This window comes from Cetorhinus maximus, chromosome 2 (assembly GCF_964194155.1).
Source record: "Cetorhinus maximus chromosome 2, sCetMax3.hap1.1, whole genome shotgun sequence".
NCBI classification, from domain to species: Eukaryota; Metazoa; Chordata; class Chondrichthyes; order Lamniformes; family Cetorhinidae; genus Cetorhinus; species Cetorhinus maximus.
The window spans coordinates 136,716,764-136,733,470 of record NC_135880.1 but is presented as its reverse complement, the minus strand read 5'-3'; the positions used below and the strand labels follow the sequence as shown (position 1 = coordinate 136,733,470).

At 46.3% G+C, this 16,707-nt stretch overlaps 1 protein-coding gene across 1 annotated transcript in view; it reads right to left on the bottom strand.

Moving 5' to 3' along the window:
- Window positions 1-5,690: 5,690 nt before the first annotated feature.
- LOC144697976 (glyoxylate reductase/hydroxypyruvate reductase-like) overlaps window positions 5,691-16,707 on the bottom strand; it is a 69,037-nt gene continuing 58,020 nt past the window's right edge. The window contains exons 6-9 of the mRNA XM_078569930.1: window positions 12,258-12,362; window positions 9,751-9,886; window positions 6,178-6,308; window positions 5,691-5,977 (exon numbers count right to left, since the gene is read on the bottom strand). Coding sequence (XP_078426056.1) covers window positions 5,856-5,977; window positions 6,178-6,308; window positions 9,751-9,886; window positions 12,258-12,362 — 494 coding nt within the window. The 3' untranslated portion in view covers window positions 5,691-5,855. The remainder of the gene's footprint in view (window positions 5,978-6,177; window positions 6,309-9,750; window positions 9,887-12,257; window positions 12,363-16,707) is intronic.

Sequence of the window (16,707 nt, the reverse complement as noted above, 5' to 3'; positions counted from 1 at the left end):
GGTGGAAGGGGAGAAGAGGGGAGGGGGAAGAGGGGAGGGGGTGAGAGGGGGAAGGAGGGGGAGGGAAGAGGGGAGTGGGGTGGAAGGGGAGAAGAGGGGAGGGGGAAGAGGGGAGGGGGTGGAAGGGGGAAGAGGGGGAGGGGGAGGGGAAGTGGGGAGAGGTGGAGAAGGAGGGTTTGGGTGGGGAAAAGGGCGGGGGCTGGGTGGTGGAAGGGAGGGGGTTGGGAGGGGGGTGGGGGTTGGGGTAATGGAGGGATGCTGGGAGAGGAGGAGGGCTGGTAGGGGGGAAGGGAGGGGGGTGGGGAGGAGGGGAGGGAGGGGGGAGAAATCGGAGGGGTGAGGAGAGGGGAAGAGGTTCAGGGAAGGGGAGGGATGGGGAGGGGAGGCGAAGGGAGGGAAGTCAGGGTTCAGGGATGGGGAGGGGAGGCGGAGGAGAGGGGAATACTGAATCCGCCCTTATCAACATTACAAATGATATCCCTGCGACCTATGACTGTGGTACATTCTTCGTCCTTGTTCTCTATCTCTCTGAAACCTTGACATAGTTGACCACCCCATCCTCCCACTGTTGTTGTGTGCAACACGAGCTCACCCTTCTCATTCGGACCGGCAACAACCCATTACGTGACTTGTCACCATCTTGCAGCATTACAAACGTAGTCGAATTCACATATCTATCCTGTGATCCATCTCAGTAAAATTGTCCTGGCTTGGTTCCATCTTAGCTATCCAATCATAACCAAAGCAATGGTTTCTCTTCCTGTACTGACCCCATTACCTTTCAATCCATCAAAACTCTCACTGGTCCCTTCCTCATTTACATATTGCAGTCACAAATGCACTAAATACCTCACCAAGAAACTGAGAAATGTTTTTTTTTTCCCCAAAATAGGCAATACGACGTAGGTATTTAGTGCAGTCACAAATGCACTAAATACCTCACAATGAAACTGAGTAAATGTTGATTTTTTTTCAAAATAGGCAATGCGATGTAGGGTATTTACAACATGGAAACAGATCCTACAGACATGGGGTCAGCTTCCAATGTTTGACAAGCTACAATTTCCTCAAGTTAAGCATTGTGATGACCTCTCCAAACCTATTTTTAGTTCTGGGCAGTGAAGCTGCTGTCATTTCCATTTTGATGAATTGATGTGTCGGTGATTGTGTTTGTAAACAAATCCTATGAGATTTGCCAATTATCTTCGCCAACATATTCTTTTGGTGTCATGATTATGGTTATTCGACAGAGGCAGGTGAAATTGTGCATTGATATTGTGCAGCTCCACCTGCCTGCCAACCTCTGTAGACCTCTTCTCATTGCAAGCAGTCAAATATGACTTTGCCATTGGCACCAAAAGTGGCATTGGGGAAGAAAATAATCACAAAGCATTTACATTAATTGCCACTGTCACGGACAGGATATATTTGCTTTCTTACTGCCCATAATCAGTATGTTTTGTATTTTTTTATTCATTTACGGCATGTGAACACCCCTGGCTGGGTCAGCATTTCTGTTTATGGTGTAGAAAAATAAATCTGGGTGCAGCGTCAACATGAAAGGGCAGATTTAAGACAGATGTTGGGAAGAATGATTAACACTGAGTTTTTTTAAACCTCCACTACCTTACCTACAAGTTCAGTTTTTAAGGAACAGATTGGTACTGCGATGCAAAGGGACAGAGTGTGACTAACTTTGGGGTGAGCCAAGATAGGATGAGCTTCCTCATTCCGTGGGGAGAATTTTCTGCCTGTCGGGCAGGCGGAGCAGGTGCGGACCCAATTGCCACCCACGATCGGGTCCACGCCGCCATTTTATGCAGGCAGGCCAATTAAGACCCGCCCAGCGTGAATCCCGCTGAGATCGATCTGCTGTCCTGTGCACTCCACATTCTTACGCCTCCTTGGTATGGAAGGTTAGACTGTGTGGTGCCTAATGTGATGTAGGCAGCATTTGGCCAAGGGGGTGAGGGAGGCGGGGGGCAGGCCTAGCATCTTTGTATCTTTGTGTGAGTGTTTGGTAGCAGCAGTGGGGTGAGGAGTCACTGGAGCCCTGCAATGTCCCACTCTGGTTGGGGTGGGCTGTCCACGTACAAGTAGCACTAATCAATGCCCTTCTCTCCTTTTTCAGGAGAAGAATGCCACATAATGCCGCCGAGCGGGTGAGGAGTGGTGGCGGCCTGGCCCAGTTGGTGATTCTCAGCCACTTCGAGCAGGAGGCCCTTGATTTGGAGAGGCGCCATGCACCCAGGTCCACCGGTGTCGGTGAGGCTGGGGTGCCACAGGCAGGTAAATTTGCTCAGCACTGAGGTCACCATTGTTCTCCCAGCAGCCATGGCAGTGCTGAATGTTCAGTGATTGAAGTTTGCAACATGGCTTGACCATTGCTTATGGAAGGATGAGCGCATAATGATCCAGGGGACAGGGATGCACATTGACATTGTCTCCACATTAACTGATTCAATGTCCTTGTTCTTCCTTTCAGCATCAGCGGAGCAGGGCAGGGAGGAGGAGCAGCAGAGGCCCCTCTCACATCTGAGGGCCCTGAAGTCTCACCAGCCTCACACCATCTCTGCCAGGCAGGCACCAGCGCAGATACTAGCACCTCGGTGGGAATTAGAACATTGGTTAGTGTCCCGGGGCACAGCGGTGAGGGCACTTCACAGTTGCTGGAGGAGCTGGCGGAGTGAGAGTGCCCATGGCGCCAGCAGTCAGAGGACTGCAGGGGACCAGACACATGCTCAGTCAGTGCCTGATGATGTGCCTCTGGAGTCGTCCGCGACGCAGCAAGCGCAGGAAATGCGGCCGGGTGTGTGGGGCATCTGGTGGAGATACCTGAGGCTATGCTTGTCTTGGTGTCCATGGTGGAGGAGTCTACACAGACTATTGCCGAAGCAATGAGCCTCATGGCCGAGCGCCATGCGTCCTCCATGGAGAGAGTGGTGACTCTTGTGGAGAGGCTCCTCCAGGAGACACATCAGGGCTTCCTGGGGGTGCGCTCGGACCAGCAAGCCCTCACATCGGCATTGACCTCAACTGGTCATTGCCAATCTGGGAGATGGTTTGGGCCCCAAGTTTCCCAGCTCGGTGCCCATCCATCCACGGTGAGCAGGGAGGTCCGAGGTGACCTCATTTTGGCGCAGCAGCTGCCTGTCGTCTCTGCGGGCTGCTCTGAGGGTGCTCCGGATGAGGGCGGCAGCTCCTCCGCCCTTCTGCCAGTGACCGTTGCATCCGCTGAGGCTGCGATGACTGGGGAGATGCCAGCTGTGGAACTGGCAGCTCCCTCCCAGGTGGGGCCAGCACAGGTTCCACAGGCCAGAGGACAGCCGCCAAGATCATCTTGGCCAACAGGACAGCAGAGTGAGCAGGCCGTCTCAGATGCCACTCCCAGCGAGGGGTCAGCACCAAGACATAGCACCCGTAAACGTAAACATAAGGCACCTTAGGCACACCACGGGTTTATCACTGGTGCTTTTGTGTTGGCCTGCAATGAGGTCTTTATGAGTTGGTGCGATTTCTAACACCTTTGTCATTTTGTTTCATTAAGTTTCTTTGGTTGTAATATTAAACTCAGACATGTCACCATGGCTGAGGGTGCCTCTTCTGCAGGTGGATGGTTTCCAAAAATGTTAGGAGTGTTTTGTGGGACATTCAGCTTTATTGACAAGGATCTTGGTTAATGTTCCTAAGCAGGCAGATTTTGCACTTAGGTATCAAGTATGGAGCCTACAGCCCAGGCTTGTCCTGGAGGTCCATATGTGGTGTACTAGCTGAAGGTTCGTTGGATTAAAACCTCCCGGTCCCTGCCTCCGTGGAGTATGCCCAGGTCAGCGTCTGCCCCCTCAGCATTTCCCTGTGCGTGCTGATCCTTGGACTCACTGCTAGACTCATCGTGTGCAGCCACAGCCGCTACGTCGACGTCTTCATCGTCCACTGTATCCCCCCTTTCCAGCACAAGATTGTGGAGAGCGCAGCATGCAACCACTATCAGCGACACACGATCTGGGGGGTACTGGAGTGCACCCCTGAGCAGTCCAGGCATCTCAAGCGCATCTTAAGACGACCAGTGGCTCTCTCCACCACAGCCCTTGTGGAGGCGTAGCTCCTACTGTACCGCTGCTCAGCCTCTGTTCTTGGATGACGGAGAGGTATCATGAGCCACCTTCTGAGGGGATAGCCCTTGTCACCCAGCAGCCATCCATCCAGCTGGGCTGGAGCACTGAAGAGCCCCGACACCTGGGAGTGTCTGAGGGTGTAGGTGTCATTGGAGCTGCCTGGGTACCTTGCACAGACTTGTAGAATCAGAATCCATGATATCACACACTATCTGCATGTTCATGGAGTGGAAGCTCTTCATGTTGACAAAGGCACCGGGCTCACCTGCTGGCGCCTTGGTGGCCACATGTGTGCAGTCTATTGCATCCTGGATGCGGGGAAAGCCAGCAATGGCCGCAAAGCCTGTGGCTTGCTGCGTCTGGCTTGCCTGGCCCCAACGGTAGTCGATGAAGGTCAATTATTTCCCTGAACAGAGCATCTGTAATCTGCTTGACACAAGTGTGGACAGCTGATTGGGAGACACCACAAAGATCACCTACTAACCCCTGGAAGGAGCCAGAGGCATAGAAGTTGAGGGCAGCTGTGACCTTTAGTGCCGCTGGCATGGTGTGTCCACCCACACAGTTCACGGAGATCTCAGGCCCAATCGTCTGACAGATATAGTTGACTGTCTCCCTTGAGAGACGGAGCCTCCTTCCGCACTGCACCTCAGACAAATAAAGGTAGCTGCTTCGCCGCTGTATACCCTGGCAGCAGGATAGTGACGTCTTCTCTGGCCCCTTCTGCCTTGGACTGCCTCATGGCCCTGCACCCCTTGTGCCTGCGCCTGACCTCCCAAAGGTGGCTCCCCTGAAGGCTGAATGTGCACTCCTGGCCTCCTCCCCCTACTAGCCCTCCCTTCCTCCTCAGAGGAGATGCCTCCAGTGGAGAGTTCAGCTTCCATTCCCAGGCTAAGGGAAGGCTTCCTGAAACATGCAGGCCCAAAAAAGATTCCTCACTGCAGAGTGCTGACCTGAAGGTTGTGAGTCCAGACCAAGCAGCTAGTATGCGTTTTGAAGTATTGCAGATCACAAGAATCAGTAACTTTGAAAAATCAATATTTGACAGAGCACACTTACAACCCCACTGAGCCCTCTTACCCACCCGTTAATGAGGTTTATACAAATGTGTCCCATCCGTCTGCCCGTTGCACCCGTGCGCTGACCTGAAGATTGCATGGGCGTTGAAAAATCGCCATCGATTGGTGCCTCAAGGGCCTTAAGTGGCCGGTTAATTAATGGTGGGCACGCATCAAAGATCAGCGCGCGCCTGTCCAACGAAATATTGAGCTGGCGCACGGTGATGTCGGGACCTTCACCCGACATCACTGCGCATCATTTTACGCGTGGGCGTGCGGGGCCCGTCCCCGCACGGCAATGGAAAAATTCTGCCCCATATTTACCTTGTGAAAAAGACAAAGGGTTCATACTTTAATTACTCACTGGAGGCCAGCGGTTTAAAATTTGATTGAAAAATTTACTCCTAACAATCTTTCCCTGCGTTCAAACAAAAAGAAAAGATGCAAAAGTAGATTTTGAATGTGATTTCAAAGATTTTAGTAAATGTTCTATAGAGATAAATGACTCACTTTAGGGTTTATGAGCAGTTCCAACTTTATTAGATGCAAGGTTCATTTCTTTGAAACAGCTGAACAAGACTTTCCACTTCTCTAATCATACAACTAATCAGGGTTGCATCAAGTTTCAGGTCATGGGCTCTACAATAGAAGTCACCCCATAGCTAGGGCACAACCTCCCACCTCACAGGGTCAGCTCCTTCGGCATCGGTTCATCTTTGAGGCCTGCCAGGAGGTTATTGACAGTCAACAGAGCCATGGCAGTGCGAGTGGCGATGGTGGCACTTGCGACATGTGGCAGAATAACTGGAAGTACAACATAAAATAAACCATTTCTAAACCATTAGATATGGACCGTGACTCACTTCAAGCTATTTACAAACTGAACATCAGGGATGAAATTGGACTGTAAGTGGTAGTATATACTTTATGTTGCAACATAGCAAAATCTAAATTACATAAGGCATTAAAGAACAGCAAGTTATTTTTCCAATATTGTAACTTACCACAGTTTTTCAGTGCAAAGAGAGGATGGTCAGTGGGTAATGGCTCAGGAACCGTGACATCCAATCCTGCTGCACCAATCTGACCAGTAATCAGAGCCTGATAAAGATCATCCTGGTTCACCACAGCTCCTCTGTGGAAGAAAAGAAGACTCTAAACATTCAGCAGATCTTAGATGTTTTCCTAAGCAATGCAAACAGCATCTGAATTAGAAAACGGATCACTCTTATTCCACAGTGTACAGGATTAAACTCTGACTACTTCTGAGACAGTGCCAGACTTGTTTTAAGTTTTCTAACTGTTGGTTAAAGGTTGCTCAAAAGCAGAACCCCTGGGTTTATCACTGATGTTCTCACCAGCCTCTGGTTTCCCGTTTATTTATAAAACTGAAAATACTGTTGGCCATTTTTATGGCTTTATTTACAATTTCAGAATTATGTATTTCAATCATTAGGTCACTCTTTTAATTCATGTCCCTTGGCGTCTTTCCATCAATTGTATGGTCCCATTCAATGTTTTTCCTCCCAAAATGTTTATCGCATACTTAGCCACATTTAAAATTGAGATAGCCATTAATATGGAAGACTTGACATCAGTGGGGTGCAAGTTAGGTTGTGACCCATCACATTTTCAATGCTGGTCAAAATGGTGGTCAGCAGGAATCAGCTTGAAAATTTGAATTTAAAGCTCCATCCGCCTCCAGATGGCAAAATCCAGCCCTAAGTGTTTTCCCACCACTGGTTTATAGCGGTGTTGGTTGTCCAATAGAAATTTTAGCCACATGCACCACTTTTAGTATAAAATGCCTTATGTGCAAAACAGGGGAGGTGATGGCATAGTGGTATTATCACTAGACTAGTATTCTAGAGACCTAGGGTAATGCTCTGGAGACCTGGGTTTGAGTCCCAACATGGCAGATGGTGAAATTTGAATTGAATAAAAATTAAAAGTCTGATGATGACCACAAAACCATTGCCAATTGTAGCAAAAACCCATCTGGTTCACTAATGCCCTTTAGGGAAGGAAATCTGCCACCCTTACCTAGTCTGGCCTACATGTGACTCCAGATCCACAGCAATATAGTTGACTCTTAAAAATGCCCTCTGAACAAGGGCAATTAGGGGTGGGCAATAAATGCTGACCTAGGCACCCACATCCTGTGAACGAATTAAAAATAAGGCAAATGTACCTCGTGTGTATATTTACTCAACAAATATCTATCACCATTTACCATTTATCACCAAGGAAGTAAAGTGCACAACTTGCACACTTTGCTTTTAATCCTATAATTTTACCAATAAATACAGAAAAAAGTTAAAGATCACATGCATATGCTATGCAAATATGACTATTTAGATCACATGCCCAACAACAGTAAATACAAAATGAGTACTAGACACCAATCAGCAATGCCATTAGTCACATCTGAATTCACAATTGGTCACATGTGGCTAACTATTAGAAAACACCTCTCTATAGTGACTTGTTCTAGCTTTCCTCCCTTTGAATAGAAGTGGTTTAACTGTTTTCTCAGACAGCATACCTCACTCATTTCATACGAATTTAGCTGTTGTGGAAAGTAGGCAGGGGGAGACTTGTTGTTGATGTAGAGTAGGGGAAGCTTTACGCTGAACGAGATTGAGCTGTAGGTAACCTGGAATCATTATTACTGTTATGGGATGGAAAAAAGTAGGGAATGTTGTATTTTTCAATCTGAAATCACACATTTTGACAATGCAAATTTCACCCACTGTTGGGCCTAATGAAGCCTGAGTAAGTTTTACATAGAACACTTAAAGCACAAAATTAGGCCATTTGGCCCATCATGCCTGTGTTGAATTTTTGAAAGAGTTATCCAATTAATCTCATTCCCAGGCTCCTCCATTGCTCTGCAAGTGTTTCTTTTCAAGTACTTATTGAATTCCCTTTTTGAAATTACTAATGAATCTGCTTCCATCACCTTTTCTGATAACACATTCCAGATGATAATAACTCTCTGTGTAACAAAAATTTCTTCATTCCACCAACCCCCCTCCATACCACACCCTCCCCCACGCACCCATCACAGTTCTTTTGCCAATTATCTTCAATCTGTGTCCTCCTCTGGTTACCAACTGCCTTGCCAGTGGAAACAGCTTCTCCCTACTCCATCAAACCTCTCAATTTTGAACACCTCTATTAAAATAGCCACTTGTGTTAATAGCACAGGTTGGTTCCTGTTCTTCTACCAGCTGTAGCCATAACCCAAGTTAGCTCCTCTCTCCATTAACAACAGCGCTACCAACTGAGATGGAATTCCTGGTCATTTCCATCCAAACTGTAAACATAATTTATTTCTTTTGCTATTTGCAAACAAGGTACCAGGTAGGGTTAGCCCAACTGTCACTGTGTGCTATAACTAGTTTGCGACTCTTAATTAATTAATTTATTTCTAGTCCTGTTATCAGCTTAGGTTAGCTTTCTTGCTACTGTGAAAGCACATTGCAGAGCAAAGTGCTAAATGTGATAAAGATGAGGAATTTAATTCCCAACATGGTAATTGGTTTCCATTAATTTCTCACCTATGGGTCAACTTATATTACTTTATAAGAAGGTTGCCTAAATTGGGGCTTGAGTTCATGACTTCCACTGATCTGCAGGAGAGCAGACTGTAGAAGGTGAGTGATTCCCTGATAGACTCTACTGACTTGGTCCACCGATCTGTCAAATATGGAGCCAGAGCCTTTACGGCAGCCATTTGAGCTTCCATCAATGTTGCAATGGCTGGTGATGCTGACTTCCTTTTTGAGGGCCTGGCTGCATTGTCTGTGGAGGATGCCATACTCTCCAAGGGAAACTGCAAAATTCTGATAATGGGAGAGATGACATCACTCAGGTTGGAAGAAGACTCCTTCATACTTTCAGCTAAGGTGCTGAAACTTCTTGGCAGGCCCTCAGCCAGGTACAACTTCTTGTTTTCTTTTCTTGGCTGATTCCCTGAAATCCTCATCTTTGTCCAATTCAGAGTTGGGAGACGGCCTCAATCTCCAAGAAGCTGTCTCCTGGGCTCTCCCATGACCTGCTACTGCTCTTTCACGCTGGGTGCAAACCCTTGTGCATTACCAGCTAACTCTTGTAGAGTGGCAATGTGTGTTGGAGGTTGTAATGGTGCATCCTCAGGAAGTGTGCCTTCTTCCAAACTGCCTTCTTCGGCAAGGTCTAAGTGCTGAGAAATACCTGTTGCACTGTGTTCAATGTAATCCAAAAGTGAACCCTTGCATTATATTGAATCAAAGTGACAGCAGTCTAGCATACAGGCAAGTAGCTCTCAATACTATTATAATATATTTTATCAATATAATTGAAGGACAAGCTACAGAGAACAGAATACCCTGTTTGAGAACCTTTCTGTTCATAGGCAATGTTGGATAGCCATTTCTAGTTGGTAAAACACTAAAGTAAACACCTAAAAATACAGAAGTTTTTTAAAAAATGTGCATGGAGGTAAATTCTCAGCCAGTCCTTTGCTCAGTATACTGGACTAAAAATAAAATCCCATCTGAAAACACCTCAGTAAACCAGTATCCATGTCTTACCTGCTTGTGTTGATAAATACTGCCGTCTTTTTCATTTTTGAAAATAAATCTTTGTTGCACAAACCGTTAGTCTCAGGAGTCAAAGCACAGTGCACTGTCACAAAGTCCGATTGCTCAGCCAGTTTATCCAGGGGCACTGCAGTGGAGGAGTCAACATCAGTACTTCTATTGGCCTAAAACAACTGAACTTTCCATTTTCAACACCGTCTCAGTCTGATTACTGGAATGAAGGCTTAGCCTTCAGGTCCAGTGGTTGTGTAGTTGTCGAATATAGCTTCGTTCATAATTTACTATTTAACTGATTTACATATCTTCCAGAAAATGCCACTGCACAAAACTTAAACCACATGATGCTCATTTATCCCCTTTTCTGTGGCTTTTCTTCCACACACAAAGCCTCATTCAGTGTTGGGGTTTTCCAAAATCCAAGCGTCGAGGATTTGAAATGCGGCCCGATTGGGTACTGAAAATGTATACGATAGTAGCCTTCAAAGGGGAATTGGATAAATACTTGAGGAAGAAAAATTGCTGGGATATCAGGAAAGAGCAGGAAAATGGGACTAACTGGATTTCTCTTCGAAAGACTTGGTACAGACTCGATCGGCAGGATTTTACTGGGCCATTTAGAGCGAGGTTGGAAAACGTGGAACGGCAGGGGTTTGCGTGCACATTGTCTTCCCACCACCATGCCATATTGCCAGTGGTGGACAGCCCAATTGAGCCACTTAGGTGGCCAATTAAGGACCTCTTCCTGCCTCCCCTGGCATTTTGCCAGCGGTTGGGAGTTCTTCCGCTGCGTGGGGAGACCACATAGTGATACCTGGCGGCTATGGCGAGGCATCTATCTGGGCACTCTTTGGGCCATGGAAGCCTACCCATCCCAGAATGAAAAAACAGTAAAAACTGGGAAATAAGTATACAGGTCTGAACTGGTTTTGTATACCTTAAAATGGAACACCAGTAAAAACTGGGAAATAAAAGGACTGGTCTGAACTGTTTTATCATAATGGGGTGGCTCTTGCAGGCAACCAGCCATCCTTAACAGGGCTTGACTGACAATTAATTGGCTTCCGCTGACAAAATGTGGCCTGGGTTTAACTGCTATTGAGAGACTAGAGCTTTCTCACAGGGAGGGTGAGATGGGAAAGGCCACACAGAAGTCAGACAATTCTAGTCCATTGCTCAGACATTTCAGTGTGGCTGGACCAGAAAGGTATGCCTTGTCAGTCCCCTGCCCAATTAGGTTCATTGACCTAGCAAAATATTATAAAATTGAAAAGTTAAAATATATAGAATTACAGAAACAGATGTTTACATGCAGCCTAGCAATATCATCAACAGCAGAATTTAAAAACTAATCACATTGTGTGTGGCACCTTCCTGCCCAGTGTAAGCAAGTGGGGTACAGCTTAGGAGGATTAAAAGGAGGGGAATTTACTTTAAAATAAGAAGATTGGGGGAAATTATGATTCAAATTAAATGCAAATTTCCTGTCATTATTCAATGGTGTGGTACTGGATTACATAAACCAGGAAGATTGCAAGTATGATCCCTGGTCCGTGCTGGCTTATTTGTTCCCAGCCAGGATAGTAGTAACTAGTAGTAGTAAGGCATCAGGCCTTCGGGCTCAGAAGAGGACAATCAGCCAAGGACCCTTCTGCTGATGGTTGTCCAGTGATTCTGTTAGAAAGTGCTGATGGGGAGATGCCAGCTGAGGACAGGATTGGCAATGGCTGACCTTGGTCAAATAGCTGTCTGGTACTCATGGCTCAGACTCAGACAAACAGAACAGCCACTAGAGCAAGGTCCTGGAGGGTGGATGCTGCCCATGAAAGTTTTCCCAAAGCATTGAGTCAGCAGCATCGGAGGAAAATGGGCATAAAAGGGAAAGGTGCAAGATAAAAAGATTTGGTGGAAAATCACAATGGTCCTAAAATATGGTTTTATTTTAATATTTATAAATTATAGTTGTAATTACTGGAATAGATTACTTGCATGGGTGACGGAACAAGAAACTTTAAATGAATTTTGAGTAAGAATTAGACAAGGTCTTGTCAACAAATAAGATTCAAAATTATTAAAAACAAATCCAAAGGTGAATAGGTGGGCTAGAGGGACCAAAGATCTGCTTGAAATGGTTGTGATGCTTTTTAAAAAATTAATTCTTGGGATGTACTTGTCTCTGGTAGGCTGACATTTATTGCCCATGACTAGTTGCATTTCACAAAGTGATGCTGGGCCTTCTTTTTGATTTGCAATTCTTTTATATAATGGAGTGGCCTCTGGAGTACATCAGAGGGCACTGATGTGGGATTAGTGACACATCAACACCAGACCTGGTAAGAACAGCCAGTTTCCTTTCCTAAAGCACTTTACTGAATCAGTTGGATTTTTACAGCAACCTGACAGCTTCATGATCACTGTCAATTCACAAGTTATCACTGATATGCATAAACATTTTCACAGTTATAAACAGGACGGATAGCCTGCTGCCACTGGTCCCTCACCATATTCAGCCTGTATCTCTGCAGCAACCTCCGGCTTTGGCTCAAAATCTGTGTACAGAAATTTCTTCACACCAAATGGCTTCAAGCACTGTGCAACAGCTAAACCTTTGGAGAGATAAAAGAAAATGTCAACCAGTCCTGCCATTAAAACTCTTAAATATGGTCTGACCCCCTGTGGGAGTGCACACAGCATGAATCAGAAAAATGTGGAGTCTTCAGGTGCAGGTGCAGTGAGGATAAAGAGATGATCATTGGTCCACCATGTACAAATATAATAATTCATCTTCAATTCATAGTCAGACCTTTTGCCTTTAGTATAGCACTTCAAAATTGCACAAGTGGGAATCCCACTGGATGTATGACAGAGCACATCCATTTCAGATTTTATGTAATTACACCAGACCAACAAATAATTTTATTTGCTTAGAGTCCATGCTGGAGATCCATGGGGTGTTATGGGGTGAGGGTGCATTAAATCAGCTAACCTACAAAAGCAGGGTTGGGGATCTCGTTACAAAATTAACATGTATCGTTCATTGTGTTACACTCAGCATGTTAATTGATGCTGCTTGCTGTATTAAATCATTGCTACATGCAACCAGCACTATCCACTCTGCTCGTTGGCAGAACACATCAGCAGGGGCTTGTTATCACGATTGGTTAGCACTATTTAAAGGCAGCCTGCAACTCTAAAAGGGGAGGTGCATTGTGGTTGTAAGAAATGGTGAGAGTTTTTCCAAAAGTGCATCTGGACTGTGACATTTTTGAGCAATGGCTGAGCAAGGGAAAGAGTGAGTACCAAGGTTTCCTGACAATGCACTGGAGATCTTGGTTCAAGAAGTGGAAAGAAGCAGAGACATCCTGTATCTGCAGGAGGCCTACAGTCCCTAATGACTGTCTAGACCCCTCATGATTTTGAACACCTCTATCAAATTTCCTCTCAACCTGCTATTCTCTAAGAAAAGCAATCCCAGCTTCTCCAATCAATCCACATAATTGAAGCCCCTTAACCATTTCATTTCTTTATTCATTTCTGGCATGTGAGCATCGTTGGCTAGGCCAGCATTTGTTGCCCATCCCTAACTGCCCTTGTGCAGAGGGCATTTAAGAGTCAGCACATTGCTGTGGTCTGGAGTCACATATAGGCCAGACCAGGTAAGGACAACAGATTTCCTTCCCTAAGGGGTTTTTACAACAATCAACAATGTTTTCATGGTGATCATCAAGCTTCTAATACCAGATTTTTATTGAATTCAAATTTCACCATCTGCCGCGGTGGGATCCGAATAAGGGTTCTTCTGGGATACTAGTCCTGTGCCAATGCCACTATGCCCAATATAGTCAGGATAGTGACTTGGAAGGGAACCCTCAGATGGTGTTGAGCCCATATGTCCACTGCCCTTGTCCTTTCAGGTGGTAGAGGTCGCGGGTTTGGAAGGTGCTTTCGAAGGAGGCTTGGTGAGTTATTGTAGTGCATCTTGTAAATGGTACATACTCCTGCCACTCTGTGCTGGTGGTAGAGGGAGGAAATGTTTAAGGTGGTGAATGGGCTGTCGATCAAGCAGGCTGCTTTGTCCTGGATGGTATCAAGCTTCTTGAGTGTTGTAGGAGCTGCACTGTTCCAGGCAAATTGAGAGTATTCCATTACACCTCTGACTTGAGCCTTGTAGATGGTAGACAGGCTTTGAGGAGTCAGCTGATGAGTTACACACTGCAGGATTCCCAGCCTCTGACCTGCTCTTGTAGCCGCAGTGTTTCTTTGGCTGGTCCAGTTCAGTTTCTGGTCAATGGTAACCCCCAGGATGATGATGATGGGAGATTCAGCAATGGTCATGTCACTGATTGTCATGGGGAGATGGTTAGATTCTCCCTTGGAGATGGTCATTGCCTGACACTTGTGTGGCACGAATGTTACTTGCCACTTATCAGCCCAAGCTGAATGTTGTCCAGGTCTTGCTGCAGGCAGGCATGGACTGCTTCAGTATCTGAGGAGTTGAGAATGGTGTTAAAAGCCTTATAAATACTGTGGCTACAAGATCAGGTCAGAGGCTAGGAATCCTGCAGGGAGTAACTCACCTCCTGACTCCCCAAAGCCTGTCCACCATCTATAAAGCACTTGCTTGGATGACTGCAGCTCCAACAACACTCAAGCTCAACACCATCCCGGACAAAGCAACCCACTGATTGGCGCCCGATCCACCACCTTAAACATTCATTCCCTCCACCACCGACACACAGTGGCAACAGTGTGTACAACCTCCAAAATGCACTGCAGCATCTCACCAAGGCTCCTTCAACAGCACCTCTACCACCTAGAAGGACAAGGGCAGCAGATGCATGGGAACACCACCGCCTGGAAATTTCCCTTCAAGCCACTTGGAACCATCCTGACTTGGAACTATATCGCTGTTCCTACACTGTCACTGAGTCAAAATCCTGGAATTCCTTTCCTAACAGCACTGTGGGTGTTCCTGCAACTCATAGAATGCAGCGGCTCAAGAAGGCAGCTCACCAGCATCTTCTCAAGGGCAATCAGGGATGGGTAATAAATGCTGGCCTAGCCAGCGATGCCCACATCCCACTAATGATAAAAAAACACAATGCAATCATCAGCAAGCATCCCCACTTATGAAGAATGTAAGGTCACTGATGAAGATGGTTGGGCTTAGGACACTATCTTGAGGAACTTCTGTTTGGACCAAGGCTATAATGAGGTCTGGAGCCGAGAGGTCTGGCAGAACCCAAATTGAGCATCAGTGAGCATGCTATTGATGTGTAAGTGCCGTTTGACAGCACTGTTGACGACACTTCTATCATATTGTTGATGATCAAGAAGAGTCTGATGGGGCGGTAATTGGCCAGATTGGATTTGTCTTGCTTTTTCTGGACAGGACATTTCTGGGCAATTTTCCACATTGTTAAATAGATGCCAGTGCTGTAGCTGTACTGTAACAGCTTGGCTAGCGGCGTGTCGAGTTTTGGTGCACGAATCTTCAGAATTGCAGCTGGGATGTTGTCATGGCCCATGGCTTTTGCTGCATCTAGTGCTTTCAGCATCTCTTAATATCATGTGGAGCGAATTGAATTGAATGAAGACTGGCATGTGTGATGCTGGGGACCTCCGGAGAAGGGCAAGATGGATCATCTATTCGGCACTTCTGGCAAATGCTTCAGCCTTGTCCTTTGCACTGGTGTGGGGCCATGCCATCATTGAGGATGGGAATATTTGTGAAGCCTCCTGTTGGTTGTCTAATTATCCACCACCATTCATAACTGGATGCGGCAGGACTGCTTTGATCTCATCTGTTGGTTTTGGGATTGCGTTGCTCTGTCTATAGCATGCTACTTCTGCTGTTTTGCATGCAAATAGTCTTGTGTTGTACCAGATTGGCACCTCATTTTTAGGTATTCCTGGTACTGCTCCTAGCATGCTCACCTGTTCTCCTCGTTGAACCAGGGTTGAACCCCTGGCTTAATGGCAATGGCAGAGTAAGGGATATGCTAGGCCATGATGCTACAGATTATGGTTAAGTATAATTCTGCTGCTAATAGCCCACAATGCCTCATAGATGCCTCGTTTTAAAATACTAGATCTGTTCTGAATCTATCCCATTTAACATGGTGGTAGTGCCACACAACATAGTGGAGGGTGTCCCTCAGTGTGAAGATGGGAATACGTCTCCACAGGATTGTGTGGTGGTCATTCCTACCAACACTGTCATGGACAGATGCATTTGCGATAGATTAATTGGAGAGGGTGAGATCAAGTAGATTTTTCCATGGTTGGTTCTCTCACCACCTGCCATAGATGTAGTCTTGCAAATATATCTTCCAGGATTTAGACACCTCGGTCAGTAGTGGTGCTACTGAGCCAATGTTGATAATGAACATTGAAGTCCTCCACCTAGAGTACATTCTGTGTCATTGCTACCCTCAGTGCTTCTCCCAAATGATGTTCAACATGGAGGAACACTGATCCATTATCTGGGGGAGGGCGCTAGGTGGTGATCAGCAGGAGGTTTCCTTCCCCATGTTTGCCCTGATGCCATGAAGTTTCATGGGATCCAGAGTCAATGTTGAGGATTCTTAGGGCCACTCCTTCCCAATTGTATACTACTGTGCTGCCACTTCTGGTGGGTCTGTCCTTCTGGTGGGACAGAACATACCCATGGATGGTGATGAAAGAGTCTGGGACATTGGTTGTAAGGCATGGTTCTGTGAATATGCATATATCAGGCTGTGGCTTGTCTAGTCTGTAAGGCAGCCTTCCCATTTTTGGCACAAATCACTAGATGTTACTGAGGAGGACTTTGCAGGGACGAATAGGTTGTTTCCAGTGCCTAGGTTGATGCCAGGCGGTCCTTCCAGTTTTATTCTTTTTTGACTTTTCTCTAGCAGTTTTATATAATTGAGTAGTTTGCTAGGCCATTTTAGAGGGCAGTTAAGAATA